The 20738-nt window shown below is 42.5% G+C and overlaps 1 protein-coding gene across 8 annotated transcripts in view; it reads right to left on the minus strand.

Annotated features, from left to right (window-relative positions):
- The window catches only part of PSD3 (pleckstrin and Sec7 domain containing 3), a 570605-nt gene that overhangs the window by 10910 nt on the left and 538957 nt on the right, over positions 1–20738 (minus strand). For all 8 annotated transcript variants that reach the window (XM_060001190.1, XM_060001192.1, XM_060001191.1 and 5 more), the window contains one exon: positions 16210–16353. In XM_060001190.1, coding sequence (XP_059857173.1) covers positions 16210–16353 — 144 coding nt within the window. The remainder of the gene's footprint in view (positions 1–16209; positions 16354–20738) is intronic.

The raw sequence follows: 20738 nt of genomic DNA on the forward strand, positions 1-20738 counted from the left end.
GCCGGCAACCAGGACTGCTCAGATGTTGAGAGAAATAAGGAAAAAAATAATGTGGGTTTGTTTAGGAACTTCCAATGGCTGTGCTCTATTTCTGAGTTAAAAGGGCTTACAGGGACACAGGCTACTAAACTCAGTAATACAGCTTTGCTTTCTACCATTCTCTGTGGCCAAGCCAAATTCCTCTTTAAAATATTTTAGGAAAACTTATCTTTAATCTCAGGACTCTTCAGTACTACTGGAAGGACTGTGATCTACGTTCTTCTGGGATTACAGACTCACCAAATTTGTAAACCTCTATCCAGAGGCTTTGGGGCCAAAAAAAGATTGCCTCTGAGCAAAGACAGGCAGCTCTGAATGCAGCCCGAGGAGTGAAGGGTTAGGACTGCCTGCAAAATTCTTCTCCAAGACCTCTCCTGACTTCTCCCCTCTGGGGTGGCAAAGTCAGACTTCTTCCTAACAATGCAACCATGTGCCATCTTTGGGAGGGTTTATTTCCTTTTTTCCTTTCAGAGAAGACATGACTCTTTTTTCTAAGACCAATCCTGAAATTTTTTTTAGGTTAGAGCTGGTGTTTAGGGAAAAGCAGAGCAACAGCAGGAAGTGTACTTCTCAATCACTTTTTAACCTGATGTGCCAGTTTAGAGACTGAAAACCTGAGGGTCATGTTCCAATGGTCAATCTCAGCCAAAGAAGCTGGTAGAGGACAGAGCAGCAAACACTGTTTGCTGCTTCCCTAGCAGCCTCCTCTTGCAGCTGACGGAGTTGTGCTTTTCACTGAGGGTGTCATGTTCTAGCCTAACCCCAGGACAGGAATCGTGGTCTAACATTGCCAGTCAATGTTGCAGCCCTGTGACCTAGACCTGGCCAGTGACATGTAAGGAGAGCCGACTAGGGTACTTCCATGGAAGCAGTTTTTGGTGCTCTGATAAAAGTTGGGAGATGAAATGTTCGGAGCTATGGCAGGCACTTTGAAACCATGAAACGATAAGCATGAAAACAAAAAAGCCAATGTGCTAAGGATAGCAAATCAGAAGTTTAGAAAGATCATATATCTTTGGTGGCAACTCTCAAGCAGCCAGTGACCATCTACTTCAAGTTTTCTTAGATGAGATAAAGAATGTTTATACTGTTTAAAAACTTAGTCAAGTTTTCTATTATTTGCAGACTAATAAAATGGTCAACACTCAGCTTGGACTCACTCATAGAAACAACATCCCAGTTGACTGACAAGGGCTTAATTTCCAAAATAGACAAACAGTTCATAAAACTCAATAACAAAAAAAACAAATAACTCAATCAAAAAATGGGCACAAGACCTAAATAGACATTTCTCCAAAGAAGACAGACAGATGGCCAAGAGGCACGTGAAAAGATGCCCAACATCGCTAATTATTAGGGAAGTGCAAATTAAAACTACAATGAGGTACCACCTCATACAGGTCAGAATAGCCATCATCAAAAAGTCTACAAATAATAAATGCTAGAAAGGGTGTGGAGAAAAGGGAACCCTCCTACACTGTTGTGAGAATGTAAATTGGTGCAACCACTATAGAAAACAGTATGACAGTTCCTTAAAAAACTAAAAATAGAATTACCATATGACACAGCAATCCCACTACCAGGCAAATACCCAGAGAAAACCATAATTCAAAAAGACACACGCTGGGGAGGGGGAAGGGTGAGCTGTGACAGGGCGGGGGAGAGTCATGGACATATACACACTAACAAACGTAGTAAGGTAGATAGCTAGTGGGAAGCAGCCGCATGGCACAGGGATATTGGCTCGGTGCTTTGTGACAGCCTGGAGGGGTGGGATAGGGAGGGTGGGAGGGAGGGAGACGCAAGAGGGAAGACATATGGGATCATGTGTATATGTATAGCTGATTCACTTTGTTATAAAACAGAAACTAACACACCATTGTAAAGCAATTATACCCCAATAAAGATGTTAAAAAAAAAAAAAGACACATGCACCACAATGTTCAATACAGCACTATTTACAATAGCCAAAACATGGAAGCAACCTAAGTGTCCATCAACAGAATGGATACAAAAGATATGGGGTACACACACACACACACACACACACACACACACACACACACGGTATCATTTATATGTGGGATCTAACATATGATACAAATGAATTTATTTACAAAACAGAAGCAGACTGACAAGACACAGAGAACAAACTTATGGTTACCAAAGGGGAAAGGGGGAGGGGATACATTAGGAGTTTGGGATTAGCAAATATTATATATAACTACTATATATAAAATAGATAAACAACAAGGACCTACTTTATAGCACAGGGAACTATGTTCAATATTCTATAGTAAACCATAATGGAAAAGAATATGAAAGAGAATATATATTTATAACTGAATTACATTGCTGTATACCAGAAACTAATGCAACATCAACTGTACTTCAATAAAAAACAGTATCTCAATTGAGCTGTACGTGCACTTCCTGTCATAATTTTATTTAGCAAAAGATATACTTAATTAATAGGCTTTGGTATAACATAGTTTTGTTGGGTTTTCTCTGAATATTCAACAAATTATTGATGGATGTTATTCCACTCTAAGCCATACTGTGGTCACATAATAAGTATTAAATCCATTGACTATTTTATTATTTTAATAGTTTTATACCAGTTGTTTGGTCGCCATGGGTGCTAGAGTACAGTTCTCTTGGTCCTCCCCTATAAGCCTACAACACGTAGGATATCAAGATTGTAAGAGTTAGCCAACAAATTGTCCTACAGCAGTTTCTGGATCTGGGTAATGATTAGTTAGTATACTAGTATTTACTAGGGAGCAGCCTGGAGATACTTCTAAAATCCTGAGGAAGGAAATTTGACAATAAAAACTTTGCTCCTTGATCCTTCTTTCTCCCATATCCCACATCCATCTGTCCCTCCATCTTCAGAATAAATTCAGAAGAACACCATTTCTCTCTGCTGCCACCACTTCCAGTCTGGACCAAGCACCATCACCTTGTGCCTGGATAACTGCGATAGCTGCCTCTCTGGCCCCCTGCTCCCTCTCTGCCCCCCATGCATACACTTCTAGAAAGAGAGTCATGGGCTAAACTGTAAGAGTGTGTCATCTGCTCAAAATGCTCCAATGGCTTCTCATCCTTAAAAATCCTTCCAAACCCCAAATCCATACACTGGCCTAGGAAACCCCCATCAGTGCCACCCCCCACCCCCCAGTCTGGTGTCTTACTGCTCCCCCCGGGCATGCTGTGTGCCAGTCATCCTGCCTCCTGGCTGTCCTTGAACATAGCAGACACACTCCTGGCTCTAGACCTCTAGTACCTGCTGCTCTCTCTGCCCAAGAAGCATGGCCCCAGGAGCCTACAGGGCATATTCCCTGGCCTCCGTCACCCCTTTCAGTCTTCACTCAAATGTCTCCTTTATGCAGAGGCCTTCCCTGGTCATCCAGACCTAAAACTGCCACACCTGCTCTTCGCACTGGACACTGCATTATTTTTCTCCTTAGCATTCTCACCATGAGCCTTAGAGTTTGCTTATGAAACAATCTTGTCTATCTTCCCCCTGCCAATCCTAGAATGCAATCACATGGGGGCAAGGACTTGGCTTTTGTTTGTTAATGTATCCCCAGCACAGAGAACACAGAGTATACACTAAGTAAACATTTGATGAGTGTATAAATGGAAGGAAGGAACAAATGAGAAAATAAATTTCTCATGTCTAATAGAAAACATATTTTGAACTCTTAATGTGGCAAATTCTAGAAAAATAAAACCATGGATATAGATGCAGAGGTAGATGCCCGATGAGCCCCTCCGTCAGTAGCCTCTAGGGAATGCTCTTTCACCTCCAGTGTTCCCCATTCCCATGTTTTCTACAAAAATGCTATGGTCTGACCCCAAGTTGCACCACTCAGCAAAGACTTATCTATGCCCCCCACATCCAGACCACGGCTGTCAAGACGCCACCCGCACAAACCCTGCAGAGTGCACTGAGGCTGCGTACTTAAGACTGGGGCTCTCTCTCTACAGAGAAAGAAAAGTAGTTTATATCATACTTTTGAGGTTCATAAAACAGAGACATATTTTCTGAGCGTCTCTTATGTAGTAGTACATGAAGACCAAATTTTATTACCCACTTAGAGCTTTAAAAAAAAAAGTGAAAAACTGGACTTTTGGAGTGTGGAGTGTGGTGGTTCTTCATTTGTTAGTGACTAGATCTCATTCTGACATGAAGGGCAGCCTCTAAATTTACCTTCTAACAAAAGCATCCATTAAAAAGATAAGAGTTTGTCAATGGTCATTTATATGTGAATTCCTTTGCCTGATGACTCTTGCATGTGACTTATATGTAACGCACCAGGATCACATTTACCCTTGGGTAAATACTTCAACACTCACCTAAGATTCTAAGCTCTGTGGGTCAGAGTAGCAGCCTCATCAATATTAACATGGGAAGGAAACTGCTGCTGACACTCAACAAGTAAATAATAACAATATGGAGGTTTTACACTTTTGCTCTGCCAATAATGTTCATAACCAGATAGTAAAAAGGGAAGAAGAAACAGCAAAAAACCATGAATGTTTTAATTAATATAATTCATGCCACAAAGTAACCACTGTGCAAGCATGAACATAGCTCCAGATCGGGCACGTTAAAGATGAGATGGGCTGCAGAACGCAAGTCTGTGGGAAGCAATGTGACAGTGAAAAGAGCAGTCTTGGGGGCAGGTGGCCACTAACTATGGCATTGATTCACTTTCCTAAATCCTTGCTAGTTTTCATTACGTGGCCCTTCCAGGGTGTACTTTCATTAGGAAGGACAGAGGGAGCCTGAGAATGCGATGTGCTTTGGGGACAGTTACTGCCTTTGGTCACGTTATTAAAGGTCTTTTTTTTTAAAATCATTTTCACAGTTTTTCCCTTTTTAAAAAATTTATTTATTTAATTTATTTATTTTTGGCTGCGTTGGGTCTTTGTTGCTGTGCGCGGGCTTTCTATAGTGCCGAGCGGGGGCTACTCTTCGTTGCGGTGCGTGGGCTTCTCATTGCGGTGGCTCCTCTTGTTGCAGAGCATGGGCTCTAGGTGCACAGGCTTCAGTAGTTGTGGCACATAGGCTCAGTAGTTGTGGCTTGCAGGCTCTAGAGCACAGGCTCAGTAGCTGTAGTGCACGGGCTTAGTTGCTCCGTGGCATGTGGGATCTTCCCGGACCAGGGCTCAAACCCGTGTCCCTTGCATTGGCAGGCGGATTCTTAACCACTGTGCCACCAGGGAAGCCCCGTTATTAAAGGTTTTGTCGTAGTCGCTGTGGATTCATTCTCAGATCAATTCTTAAAAATTTCAGAGCTGTATGCTCAGCTTCCTTGCTCAGAGATTCTCCGACAGTATGAATAGATTCATAGCAGTATAACTGTGTGAGCTGATCCCACTATCAGAAAATTGAGATGGGATTTTACCAAATCCAAGCTCAGTGGCTACTCTCTGCAGAGAAGCATCTGAACACTGCTTTTGTGGCTTTGTCCATTCAGCAAGCTCTCTCTCTTAATTTCCTTCGTAAGATTTGCGCTTTCCATAAAACCTTCTGTGACCGCTGAGAGCCAAAGACAATTCAAATGCTTAATGGCTTCTTTTTCTCCTAAAATCAAGTTGTTTATTCACTCTGTAACCTCCTTACTACATTGTTTTGCAACGTTAATTTATTAAGTTGGTCTTTAATCACCTGTAAGAATACTTCTCAAACATGTAGGAAAAATATCCCTTTCACTAGCAGCAATGCTTACTAGGGAGGAACAAAACAATACAGTATCCAAGGCCAAGTAAGCTGTGGCTTAGGTTGAATGTTAAGTGCTAAAAAAAAAATCCTGAGTATTGTTATTATTTGAAAAGAAGTTTAATCACATCCACATCTGATGGAGCAGTTTCTTTTTTTTGAGTATGAGTTCTGCATACCATTTTTCATTTCATTTAATATAACACTATCTCCTTTTGACCTCTGATACATGAATACAATAGTAACAGCCTAAATGAAAAGAAAACTGCAACGGCAATTCTAACTTAGCACTGCCATTTGCCTTCAGACCTCACTGCACCAGCAATCGAGTCCTGAATACATTTCCTCCTGACATTTTCCCTTCTCAGGCAGGAAGGGTAAAAGGCCAGCTTAAAACGAAAGGAGAAGAACACCAATAATGTCATGTACATAGCAAAACACTTTTTACTCCTAGATCTCTACATTGGAAAACAAAGAAACAAACCAAAACAATTAAAACAAGCCAACAAAACAAGGAGCTCTGGAAGAAACTGCTCATCTCCACTCTGCATTCTATAGGACGATGCAGAATTGACTTGCAGACTTTCTCCTTGCCCGGCTGGCTTACCCTCTGCTACCTGCTAACTTAAGAAAGCAATACATTAAAAACAGAGCTTTCTATAAGTTCTTATCTGAAAGCTATGCTAGGACTTACATTTTTAAAAGAAAATTTTAACGTTTTCTCCCTATGCCATTCCCCTATCAGGCTTCGGCATGTAATGGTAACCCACTGCCAAAATATAGCAAATACACACATTTTTAGGTTGTATAGTTTGTATTCGTGGCTTTCTGGGAAAACCTGAGGCAGTGTGAATTCTATTGTTTTATTTCAGTCTACCTTTTGGCTCGACTGCTCTCTAAATGAACTTTGTGACCTCAAGTAAAAACAAAACTAAAATAAAAAGCTTACTCATAATAATAATGTAAGCAGAAGAGGTCAAAAAACTCTAATACGGACAAAAAGCACTGGGTGTGCAGAAAGCGTTTTGAGTGTGTCTTTGTCTCCATCCTGTGGTCCTGGTCTGATGCTCCTAAGGCGTCTGGTCTCTGCCCCCAGAGCTCCCACAGGCCCTTCAGGGAACAGAGAGGGTTCAATGGCCACCCCTGTCGTGCTTGTCCCTCCCAGGGCCCCCAGCTGCCAGGCCCGGGCAGGCAGATCCCCTGCAGTGCTTTTCCCTTTGCAACATCTTTGTGGAGAAGAACAGGACTTCGGTGTCAAGGAGAGCTTTCCCAATTCTGAGAGCTAATTTTTAAAACCCTGCTGCCTTTCTCACTCTTCACACTTTGTTTCTCCAGCTCTCGAAACCCTTTCTATAAACCCAGTCTGTATTAGTACCCAGATTTTTTTTCTCTTCTTAGAAATTAAACTCGAAATTCTCAATTTAAAAGTCCACAAAGCTCACTTAGAAAACAGAACACAGTTTGTTTTCTAGGTGGAAAACTCAAGAATTGTCCAGTTCCCACCTAGCCATGGGTCAGTCCTGCAGACCTGCCATGCACCAGGCTCCTGGCTCTGGGGGCCCTGCCCAGCGTGGCCTTGCATGAGGGTTTTGACAATAGCTGAGTGTAAAATTAACGGGAAAAAGAAAATTAACTCTGGATCAATGGGATTAAAAAGTTTAATGGAAAAAAAAATTGTCATTTGAAACACAGAGATGTGAAGTCAAGTTTCTACATACCCAAGGTAAGTAATCTGAGCTAGAGAAATACTACTTATCTGGATAAGAGGCTAAATTTAACTCCAGGGGATAAAAGTTTGTCTCTCACTGAGTTTTTCCTTAGGGAACTCACATCTAAAACAAAATTTTAGTTTGTTATGACAACATTCTTATACAGGCCACACTCTTTTTTTTTTTTTTTTTTTCCGGTACGCGGGCCTCTCACTGTCGTGGCCTCTCCCGTTGCGGACCACAGGCTCTGGACGTGCAGGCTCAGCAGCCATGGCTCTGAGCCTAGCTGCTCCACAGCATGTGGGATCTTCCTGCTCCACAGCATGTGGGATCTTCCCGGACTGGGGCATGAACCCATGTTCCCTGCATCGGCAGGTGGACTCTCAACCACTGTGCCACCAGGGAAACACCTACAGGCCACACTCTTAATCCTTGGTTTATATTTAGTTTGTGCTTCTGGCTGTACTAGGATTCCCTAAAGTCGCACACACTTTCTCTCAGAAATACGCTCCCGGGATTCTTTGTGGCAGCTGGCCTGTCACATGCACAGGTCCCAAAACGCCAGTGCCTGTCATAAGGGGACAGGTCAGTCTTTCTAGGAAATTTTAAAAGTAGGATTTGAGGAAGCTTTGAAGGTAAACTACCTTCCCCACTGACTTCCCAGGACACTTCATACCTAAGATATATTGATTTCTTTTGAGCTCAAAGCAGTTTTGCACCTTCTGCAGGCCCAGTTCAAATATCTCTCTTCCATCTCACCAGTTCTGTGTCCAATTCTGAGCCTGTCTTGGTAAAGTATCTTTGACCCGTGGAGTCAGAACACTGAGCGACCAGGCCTCAGCAAGTCCCTCGCCCCCTCCAGTCTCAGGCTCCACAAGTGGCAGAATGAGGGGCAGCTATAAACTTCCCAGGACTCTCTAAGGAGGGAAGCATGACACATGGATGAAGATGCAGTGCTGGTCCGGGGAGGGGAAGGCACATGGGAAACCAGCTGTGGTTGACTCTGTTCACAAACTGGCCAAAGGCCAGACCCGGTCAGGCAGGAAACCTCCGGTTGAGGTGAGAGGCCCCAACGTGTCCCTCGTGCACATGAGCCACACCTCCAGGAGCTGTCCAGGCAGACAGGTGCTCCTGCAAGAAGTCCGTGACCGGGGGACCTGCTTCCAGCCTTCCAGTGAGGGCTGTACTGAGAAGGCTAGTACAAACATAGGATTTTTGCATATGATTTTTCCCTAATATTTCCAGAAGAACATTTCTGAAAACATTTTAAGTTTTCATTATAAGTCTCTTGAGTAATTCTGAACTAGATACACCTAAAGAAGCGCAGTAGCCTGCTCCAACAAGCCTCTGCATCTCGGAGCAGGGGCTCAAGCACACAAGCTTTTAAAACTCTTACATCAAAAGCATACAGATTCTTATGGAAAGTAGTAGGAAGAAACCTAAAGTAGTTAGACAGAGATAAAGTATTCTGGGTAAAAAGAAAAAAACAGAGTTAGCACAGGAAAGGGCGGACAGTACCAGCAGTCTGCAAAAAAACGGATGGGAGGGTCACTTACCAAAAGGTCCAAGGGAATTGCGAAGGAGGCCGCTCACACTATTTGCATGAGAATAGCTTTGTGGGGAGACTGAAGGGGCACTTCCTTCTCACAAGTCACTGTGGTGACAGCACTCACACCAGGTGGGCCTCTTCTTTACTGAATCCCCACCCAGAAGTAACAATCAAAACAGTAAACAACAGGCACCGCACAGGCAGCTAGACAGAAGCGACACCGTCCACAAACTACTGTAGAGTCCTACGGTGCACAACAGCTGCACATCTTCCATTATGCATGAAACCTGCACCCCACTTGTGACCAGGCCTCCCAGTCCCAGCTGGCTTTTAGGGAGACTGAGCAGCACAGGAGCCACTGCCTCAGGCGGCTCCTGAGCACGTGCAATGTGGCCAACTTACACTGAGATGTGCCCTAAGTGTAAAGGTATACTAAAGTTTGAAGACTTAGGAAGAAAAGAGCGTCAAATATCTTAATATTTTATAGTGATTACATGTGGAAATGATAATATTTTGGACATATTGTGTTAAGCTGAAAAATCTTATTACAATTAATTCTACCAGTTTCCTTTTATTTTTAAGTGTAGCTACTAGAAAATTTAAAATTATATATGTGGTTTGCACTATATCTCTATTGGACAGAGCTGGTCCAGATCCCCTGATATCCCCAAATTGAACTATTCTTGTTTTACGTTCAACAACACTCTTAGGGATCATCGTGAGAGTGAGTTAATCTAATAAACTATTTTCTGTTAGTATGTATCTCGCATCAAAAATAAAGAGTTGGAGGCGACCTTATAGGTTAGTTCACCCAATCCCATCTCATCTCCACAGCCAGAAACTGAGGTCCAGAGAGGATAACTAGTACCAAACACATCAAGGATGAGACTAAAGTGGCCTCCTAACTTCCAGTCCATCCCTTTTCCTAATTTTACTATTTTATAATTGCAAGTATTTTCCCTTTTCTGGCAGACAGTACATTCACCCAAAGCAGTGACTCTCCTCAGAGCAGACATTTCAGGTGTAAGGAGGGATTTAGGGACAGAGTCACTGTGGGTCCTGTGACTGGCTGTTTGTTCTGCTTCTCAATCATCTGTTTAAAATGTGATTCAAAGGATCCTGTTGCTAAGCTTCTCCTCCCTTCAGAAGCGTGCACCATCTTTTACAGATGAAAATCAAGCGCTCTGCAGACCTCGCTCATTGTGTCATACAAAATGCAACTCCGAACGGCAATGCAAGACTCCTGTCTCTGTAGTTAACTGGACCTGTATGCCTGGGCAGATGCTGAACCTGTGTCTCTAGACTCTAACACTTAGTCTTCTATTAGAAAAATAAAATTCCTAAACTTCCCCAAGAATTCTATTAACCTGCCACATCTTAGCTTCTCAGATCCAGACCAGGGATCACCTCTGTGATGTTTTCTATAAAGGAGACAGTGCTGGATTCCAGGCTAGACCCTGTTACTGAGACTGAGACTCTTCTTCAAGTGAGACTGAGACTCTCGTTCAATTGAGACTCTCCCTTCGCTAGGGAGACGATGGTGATCACAGCTATCTCTGTACTTTTACAAACACGGCGACTCACAAATTAACAGCTAGATTGTCTTGTTCCAGAGATGGATTAGCTTGTGGCGGCTGGCAGTGCACTGAAATATGCCCTTGCACTGCTCCTGTGAGAGAAAAAGTGGACCGTCACATGAAAATTATTTATCTGATGTTGACAAAGACTGAGCGATCTGAGGGAGCCGGGCTAAGATCACAAGCAGAGAATCTGTTCAAAAAGAAATACATCAAACCACCACCTACCCACCGTGCGACAAATAGCCCAACGATAAAACTGAGGGCTTGCGCCCAGAAATTCATATTACGTGCGCTCCTTGATATGAGATGCTTTGAATTTCCTGAACGGTGCTGTATGGAATGTGCTCTTATTTCAAATACATCAATTTCAGAAGGAATCGCGCCATTTTACATGCCACCAAAAATTAGAAATTCAGAAAAAGATGCATCACGCCTCAAGGACGCCCTAGATTTTCTAGATTTAAAATATTCCGTCCCAAGAGATTTACATGTCTTACTAGAATGGACATTTGTTGTTTCTAAAATTGAGCTTCCAGCCATGTGGTTCGTGTGGGCCCTGCCTGCCTTAAGCCATGAGCATGTGCTACTCCAGGTCGAAATTCAGGAGTGGGCACGTGGCTGATTTCTAGCCCATTCAGCCAAGGGGACTTATTCTGCATCTGGGTAGAGCCATCAGGGACGTGGACTTCTTTTCCTGCTGGACTGGAACCTGAGAACACATGTACCTGGAAGTATCCATTTTCTAACCACAGAGAGACAGTTGATTCCAAAGCCCATGTTCAAAGATCTAAGACACAAAGCATATCCAACCGTCTGCAGCCTCTGTACAGGGATGGCAAACTGAACCGCCCCCAGGGGCCAGGCCAGCAACACAAATGTGGATGCCTGCTAGGCTTGATATACTAAGGGGTGGTGGGGAGGGCCCTGTAGGTCTTCCCTAAATGCATTCAAATCTCAATGAAAACAAATCCAGCACTGCGATGGCCAAAGAAAACATTCTGACCTTAGGTCTGCTGGCCCATGAAATGCACTGGTCTGGTGCTGCCCGCCAGGTTTGCCCTGGCTCTGCAGTGAACCCGGGAGCCTCTGTTAGCCTGCCCTCAGGAATCCCTCCCTCCTGTAAGCAAACCTCTTACAGCCCAGTCACGCTTCTCACAGGTTTGGGTTGCTATGGTCTCCCTTTCCCTACTCAGATCTAAGAATTAATAACTTATGCCACTGAAAACATCTTAAATGTCACATGAAAAACATCCTGGATCAAACAGTATCTTCACTTTAACTGCTAAAGAGACATAAAGACAAATTTCTGGGGCCAAGTACAGTGCTAGCAAGGGCTGTTTCTTAAAGGGCCCAGGAGTATCGGGCACAGCCCTGCCTACTGTGCTTCGAGTGGCTGGAGCTTTGTAAGTTTTTATATGTGACACAAACCACCCACCTGTCCCACATCCTGATAAATTTCCTAATGTACTAGAAAGATGGAGATACGTTAAACATTTTTAAGTGAAAAGGGAACTGAATAAAGTAGAAATAAGTTATAAGGAAGTGAGGCCATTTCTGATATTTATTTTTTGAAACTGGGAAATGATGGCAAGTTTCTTACACAGACTTATGATGCCTAACAACCCTTTCAAAACTGAGATCAGACTCCACACGAACTCTTCTAAACAAGTAACAGCCACAGCTTGGGGGAACCAATTCAATCAAAAACAAAGCAATGCCACCCCTCCCCACCCGCTATGAATACTCAATAAAGAGAGACAGGCATGAACTTGGTTAACTAACAGCCATTCTGAGGGGAGTTTGCTGCTTACAGTAATAGTGAATATCCTTACAGGCTAAGGCTGAGATTGATGGAAGTCTCCTTGTTCTCTGTAGACTTTTTATAGACTTCAAAAACAAACAAACAAGAGAATGGACCTGAGGACACGGAGAGGGGGAAGGGTAAGCTGGGACAAAATGAGAGAGTGGCATGGACATATATACACTACCAAATGCAAAATAGATAGCTAGTGGGAAGCAGCCGCATAGCACAGGGAGATCAGCTCGGTGCTTTGTGACCACCTAGAGGGGTGGGATAGGGAGGGTAGGAGGGAGGGAGATGCAAGAGGGAAGAGATATGGGGATATATGTATTACTGATTCACTTTGTTATAAAGCAGAAACTAACACACCACTGTAAAGCAATTAGACTCCAATAAAGACGTTAAAACAAACAAACAAAAAACAACCACTGAACCTTCTTATTTACCAGAGTTTCTAATCATTTACTGTCAGTCAGGGTTTGGAGAATTTCTAAGTCATAGAAAGAGCTGTGAATTTGGCCCACTATGAAGAACTGTTTGTACTGAAAGCAACTTGGAATATAAATAACTGAAACGCATTAAGTTAGAAACAACCCCAGTGTTATTACCAACAGCTTAATATTCTAACAAAATAAAGGTGTTTTTCTTACCAAGATGTAAAAATTACAAGAACTGCTCTGAAACCACAGCGAGTCCCTTTACTACAGGAACAGGTGAGAGAAGAGGCTCCTGCCTGTGTTCTTCCCTGGTGACAAGGATGTAGATGGGATTCAAGCTCCCCTTCCTGTCACTGTCCATCTGAGGTCACAATGAACTGCAGACACTGCTGTCTGCTTATCACATTAGTTTTCAGGGGAGTTACTAAGCTTTCTCGGGGAACCACTTCCTCTGATGTTATCTTTTATACTCAATAACAAAATTCCATTTATTCACTCAACAAGTATGTATTAAGCACTCAGTCCATATTCCAGAAGCTGGGATAGAGCAATGAACAAAGTACATAAGACGGTCAGTAACACTCAGACCTCCTGTTCAGGAAATAGAGCAGCCTGCTAGGGAAGGCTGTAAAAAGCCAAGCACTGAATTCTCTGCAGAGCCTCTCTAAGGCACACACACAAGACAAATTCTGGTGGCTGAAATAACAGCAAAGTGGACCCCGAAAGATATAGTACTTCAATTTTAAGTTAGTGAAAAATAATGATTCACTTAAAGAAAAAAGATTACAAAAAATTTTTGAGATAACCTCTATGAAGTGAGGTGCCCGTCTGCCCTTCTGGTGACACAGGTCAACACAGTTCGACAGACAATCCAGCATGCCTGACATATTACCATATGAGAAGATTTTAATGAGCCAAAGTCCTGGAATGCAATCTTCAGGCTCCTTGATGTGACAATTTTTTTTTTTTTTGGCGGTACGCGGGCCTCTCACTGTTATGGCCTCTCCCGTTGCGGAGCACAGGCTCCGGACGCGCAGGCTCAGCAGCCATGGCTCATGGGCCCAGCCGCTCCGCGGCACGTGGGATCCTCCCGGACCGGGGTACGAACCCGTGTCCCCTGCATCGGCAGGCGGACTCTCAACCACTGCACCACCAGGGAAGCCCTGATGTGATAATTTGATCAAAGCAAGACTTATCTCCACAGAGGTTGGTCTAAGTTCATGTCAGGAAATGAAAATGCCGGCTTTTGCTGGGTTACATTTTCAGAAAAGGGGCACCACAGTGGATGCAAAAGCAGGGAGTGCTTCTAGCAGCGGCATCCTTTCTATGGTCCTGCCACCGCCCCTGCCTCCTGGGAAGAGACTTGTAGCCTTTGAGCCAAGGGCTCAGGGCAAGGTGTTGAGAGCTGGCAGCAGGGGCCTGAGGTGCTGGGAAATTTAATTAGCACATGTGAAACTAAAAGGGCCTACAGCTGAAAGCCACTCCAGATGTGTGAAGAATTGGGATTGATTTTTGAGAACTCCCATCTCTCAAGAATGAACAAGTGTGGGGAGAGATGAGCTGCTTAGTTTTTTTGTTTGTTAAAAGGTATTTTTTCAAGTCTTTTGCTGGTAAGGCTTCCAAAGTTTTAGCTAATAAACTTTCTCCTTTAATAAAAGAAAGATCTTTCTTCATCTGCCCAGAGCAAGGACCTGCTTAACCATGAAGAAAACTAGTACATGGATCTGCAGGGGACCAAATGTTATTTTGTAACAGAAATTTTATAACTCAGAAAAAGACTTTTAAAAGCTTCCATGAAATCCTGTGCAGCCCAAAAGCAAGCACAGAGCAGAGATTAGAAATGGACCTGAGACGCCTGCACTCCAAGGGCTCACAGCCTTGGCGCGGAAGCCATAGATACAAAGACTTCCTGAAATCACCATAACGGGAGTCACCGTGCAGGACGGTAACCAGCAGATTTAGAGCAGGCTTTTCGTAGGAGGGATTTGGGCTGCATCTTGGAAGATGAACAGCATTTTCAGAAATGAAATAAGGGGAAGAGCATTTGGGGCAGAATTAAGTAGATGAACAAAGGCATAAAAAGCGTGTTTGGAGAGAGCAGAGTGGGCAGAAATGTGACTGATATACATGGAGGTCGTGGTGGGAAGACCCGTGTTGTGGAAAGGCAGAAGGAACCCAAATCCTCTCAGACTAAGGATTGGACTTTATCTGAAGGTAAATTGTGGGGAAAATCAAGGGCAGCTGTCGAGCAGAAGCATGCCTTAGAAAACTAACTGACAGGAGCATGCAGGATGAACTGATGACAGGAAGCAGCCGCCAGGCTCATGTGAGACATGAAAACTCAGCACTTGGGCAGAGAGGCATAAAAGCAACACGGGTGGCAAGCAAGGGACAGCAGGGATATCGCAGAGGCAGAGCACTGGGATCTGGCTCCTGATCAGATCCTGGGGGATGGCAGGGGCCAGGGCGAGGGTGCTCAGATGATGCTACATTTCAAGCCCAAGGAAGAAACATGATTGTAAGATGGGAAAGAAGGAGATGAATAAGTAGAATACACTAGAGCTACAATGAAAAAGAATAGTTAAAGATGGATTCAATACACTCAACAGAAAAAGACTGTAAATAATTTAAAGATAATTGTTCTTCATTTTGGACTACAGGCTATCAACTTAAAAAAAGAGATACTTTAAGTGTCTTAAAGTGGCAGCTGAAGGGGGAGAGTCAGAGGATCCTGCATAACCCTGATGCTAACTTGGGAGAAAATTTAGCCAAAGGTAACATTTACTATTTCTACGGCTTTCAACTTGCTTTTAAATTTTCTGTCTTTCCAGAGTTTATGGACCCTCCCCATCCCTTTTAATGACCACACTTGCTATAGTATATGGATGTGCACAACTAGCCTCCTTGTGAAGGGCAGTGAGTGGTAAGAGGAAAAATGCATCTGTTGCCTAGCAGCAGGAAAAGGCATCATGTCGCCCTGTAGCTCATTTCCTCTGCGGTACTTTTTCTGACTAAGACTGTGTTGGAAGAGGTGCAGAAACAGAGAACGCAGCTGCCCACCCTGGCATGTCCATCTACTTGTTGTTTTTTTGTCTTGCAGCCAGCACCTGCTATTCCGACAGGCAGGCTATTTGCTTTTAAGTGCATAAACTGCCAATTATTCCTTGATGCTTGTTTGACGCTTAAACAGAACCATGAACATGAGGGGCCACCATGACCTAGACCCTGCACAGAGCTCCCCAGGGAGAGGCAGGGTCAAGGTACATTGCCCACAGTTACAGTAAGTATAAAAAAACCTGCCTCATGGAAAAAATCATAAAGTAGCTCAGGTACAGACAATTATTACATTTAGGTTCAACACACCTCAAACTCCAGATAGTGATCTTTGAGTTTGTACTCATCTACCTCCTTGGCTTTAACCTTCTTGTCAGGTGGGTAGGAGCGGTGCTCGGCTAGCTCTGTGGTGATCTGCCTCAGCTTGCTCTCGTGAGATTTCAGCTGTTCCTCCTGCAGGAAAGTATTAAGCCATTTAGCATCCAGAAAAATCAATAAACAACTGTAGCACACTTTAAAAAATCCCTTATGATGAATGACGTTAATTCATCAAAACAGTCCAACATGCCTCTGCTGCCACATCTTACCAACTTTCTCAGGCCAGGGTCCACGTGTACCTTCGAAAAACAGCAACCAAGGCCAAGGCCAGCCCCCCTAACCAGGCCTCTGGTCACAAAACCAAATGCTTTCATAGCCCTGCGTCAGGAGTAACTGCCACGGAGTTGAGACCAGGCCTCCTGAGAGATACTCAAGCAGGCAAGGCACCGGCTGCAGAGTCAAGCACCCATCCTGAGGGCTGCACAATTTGGCTTCTCCATTTCACGTCCTCAGCAGTGCTGTCCTGTCTGTCACTACAGATGAAGACCTACCTGCATATTTTTTTTTCCTTTTTGAGACAAGCAATGCCATCAAGAAATAATTATTCTGAAAGCTGCTATTCTAAAAAATGTAGTGACCTATGCTTTTCCCTCCAAAATAGTAGAGGTTCTGACTTCCCTCAGCCTCAAATTTTACTGAAGGATATTTAAGTTGTTTTCAGGTTTCTCTGGGCTGCTATAAATGATGCTACATTCTTATGCATGTTGCCTAGTGAATATGAGCAAGAATTTCCCTATAGCATACAGGCACATCTCGTTTCATCACACTTAGCAGATAATGTGTTTTTTACAAACTGAAGGTCTGTGGAAATCCTGTGTCAAGCAAGTCTATCGATGCCATTTTTCTAACATTTGCTCACTTTGTGTCTTTGTGCCACATTTGGTAATTCTCATAATATTTCAAACTTGTTCATTATGATTATATTTGTTATGGTGGTCTATGATCAGTGATCTTTGATGTTACTACTACAACTCACTGAAGGCTCAGATGATGGTTAGCATTTTTTAGCAATAAAGCATTTCTTCACTAATGTGTATCGTTTTTCTAGACAGAATGCTATTGCACACTTAGTAGACTGGGGTACAGTATAAACATAACTTTTATATGCACTGAGAAACCAAAAAAATCTGTGTGACTTTCTTTATTGAGATATTGATTTCATTGCAGTGGTCTGAAACTGAACCCACAATGTCTCTGAAGTCTGCCTGTGATCATCAAGAACTGAAATTTCTGGATTTTAGAAAATGTATATCTTTAAAATGACGCTAAACTGTTTTCCAAAGTGTTTCCACCAGTTTACATTTTCACAATAGGCTTGAAACTTCCCATTTTTCTACATCCTTGCCAAAATTTGCTATCACACTTGCAAATTTTTGCTAATTTTATGGGTATAAAATGATTTGAATTTACATCTTCCTGATTACAAGTGAGGATGAACATCTTTTCGTATGTTTACTGGAATTCCTATTCTGTGAACTGGCTGCTGAAACACTGGACCCATTTTTCTGTTGAGTCCAGATCTGTAAGTACAATGACTCACAGTTTACAGTTTATAGTGTACAGTTTATTCACAGTCAAATAAATGTCTAAATTCAACGTGCAGTGCTTTACTCCAGCTTCATCATCTTCATGAAGCAAGAATCAAGGAGATAATCTCAAAATAGAAGCATTTTAAAATGATGCCTCTTAAATGTCTATTTTCACCACTGAAATAAAAATTCCAAGTGGTTCTTACGGCCATAAATGGATACAGACCACGCAAATTATTTCAATGCTAGAATCCCACCATACAGGAGACACACAGACTTTCCTAACAAAAGTGGATGTGAAAACGGAGAAGGAGGAAGGCAGGAGCCACAAGACGCAACAAGATGTTCTTAGGCTCACGCAATTAAATCTGTAATATCCACCATGAAGAAAGACCAATCAGGAAGCTTGCTGTTCTCCTCCCTTTTGTCTTTGCCCTTAGAATCCATTAGGGAAGCATGCAGACCATTCTCATAGGACAACGCTAACAAAGGGGATTTCACAGAAGGCAGAGAAATACACCTGACAAAGTTCAAAGAAAAGGAACAGAGACAGCAAATGGCATGTACTCGTTTAAACTGTTTTAAATTAGGAAGTCACAGCTTAAGTAGTGGCATTAAAGTAACACATGCAAGAAAACTACTGTTATATGTCAAGTGATGTACATTGGTAGTACCTGTGATAGCACATATAATGAAATTTTATTCAAAAGGCAAGTTTCAGATGATGTCACTTAATATTTAATTTTTTTCCTACTTATATAATATTTTGACTTTGAAGAAAATTTCATATTTTCCTTTAAAATACCAAACTCTAGAAGAGACCATCAAGATGGAGGAGGAGTAAGACATGGAGATCACCTTCCTCCCCACAAATACATTAGAAATACATCTATATGTGGAACAACTCCTACAGAACACCTACTGAACGCTGGCAGAAGACCTCAGACTTCCCAAAAGCAGTGTGGTTGACAGGGTCTTGGTGCTCCAGCCGGGTGTCAGGCCTGTACCTCTGATGAGGGAGAGCCGAGTTCAGGACATGGTCTACTAGAGACCTCCTGGCTCCACGTAATATCAAACGGTGAAAGCTCTCCCAGAGATCTCCATCTCAACACTAAACCCAGCTGCACTCAACGACCAGCAAGCTCCAGTGCTGGACATCCTATGCCAAACAACTTGCAAGACAGGAACACAACCCCACCCACTAGCAGAGAGGCTGCCTAAAATCACAATAAGGTCACAGACACCCCAAAACACACCACCAGATGGGGTCCTGCCCATAGAAAGACAAGAAGCAGCCTCATCCACCAGAACACAGGCACCAGTCCCCTCCACCCACTGAACCAACCTTACCCACTGGGGGCAGACACCAAAAACAATGGGAACTACAAACCTGCAGATGGCGAAAAGGAGACCCCAAACACAGTAACTTAATAAAATTGAGAAGACAGAAAACACAGAGCAGATGAAGGAGCAAGGAAAAAACCCACCAGTCCAAACTACTGAAGAGGAAATAGGCAGTCTACCTCAAAAATAATTCAGAGTAATGATAGTAAAGATGATCCAAAATCTTGGAAATAGAATGGAGAAAATACAAGAAATGTTTAACAAGGACCTAGAGGAACTAAAGAGCAAAAAACCAATGATGAACAGCACAATAAATGAATTTAAAAATTCTCTAGAAGGAATCAACAGCAGAATAACTGAGGTAGAAGAATGGATAAGTGACCTGGAAGATAAAATAGTGGAAATAACTACCAGAGAGAAGAATAAAGAAAAAAGAATTAAAAGAATTGAGGACAGTCTTAGAGATATCTGGGACAAGATTAAATGCACCAACATTTGAATTATAGCAGTCACAGAGGAAGAATAGAAAAACAAAGGGACTGAGTACATATTTGAACAGATTATAGTTGAAAACTTCCCTAGTATGGGAAAGGAAATAATCAATCAAGTCCAGGAAGCTCAGAGAGTCCCATACAGGACAAATCCAAGGAGAAACATGCCAAGACACATATTAGTCAAACTATCAAAAATTAAATACAAAGAAAAAATATTAAAAGCAGCAAGGGAAAAACAACAAATAACACACAGTGGAATCCCCATAAGGTTAACAACTGATCTTTCAGCAGAAACTCTGCAAGCCAGAAGGGAGTGGCAGGACATATTTAAAGTGATGAAAGGGAAAAACCTACTACCAAGATTACTCTATCCAGCAAGTATCTCATTCAGATTTGACAGAGAAATCAAAACATTTACAGACAAGCAAAAGCTAAGAGAATTCAGCACCTCCAAACCAGCTTTACGACAAATGCCAAAGGAACTTTTCCAAGATCTACAATAACAAACCCAAAACAATTAAGAAGATGGTAATAGGAACATACATATCAATAACTACCTTAAATGTAAATGGATTAAATGCTCCAACCAAAAGAAACAGACTGGCTGAATGGATACAAAAAAAGAGCAGCATATATGCTGCCTACAAGAGACCCACTTCAGACCTAGGGACACATACAGACTGAAAGTGAGGGGATGGAAAAAGATGTTCCATGCAAATGGAAATCAAAAGAAAGCTGGAGTAGCAATTCTCATATCAGACAAAATATACTTTAAAATAAAGACTATTACAAGAGACAAAGAAGGAGACTACATAATGATCAAGGGGTCAATCCAAGAAGAAGATATAAAAATTGTAAATATTTATGCACCCAACATAGGAGCACCTCAGTACATAAGGCAAATGCTAACAGCCATAAAAGGGGAAATTGACAGTAACACAACAATAGTAGGGGACTTTAATACCCCACTTTCATCAATGGACAGATCATCCAAAATGAAAATAAATAAACACAAGCTTTAAATGATACATTAAACAAGATGCACTTAATTGATATTTATAGGACATTGCATCCAAAAACAACAGAATACACT

This window comes from Delphinus delphis, chromosome 21, assembly GCF_949987515.2.
Source record: "Delphinus delphis chromosome 21, mDelDel1.2, whole genome shotgun sequence".
NCBI classification, from domain to species: Eukaryota; Metazoa; Chordata; class Mammalia; order Artiodactyla; family Delphinidae; genus Delphinus; species Delphinus delphis.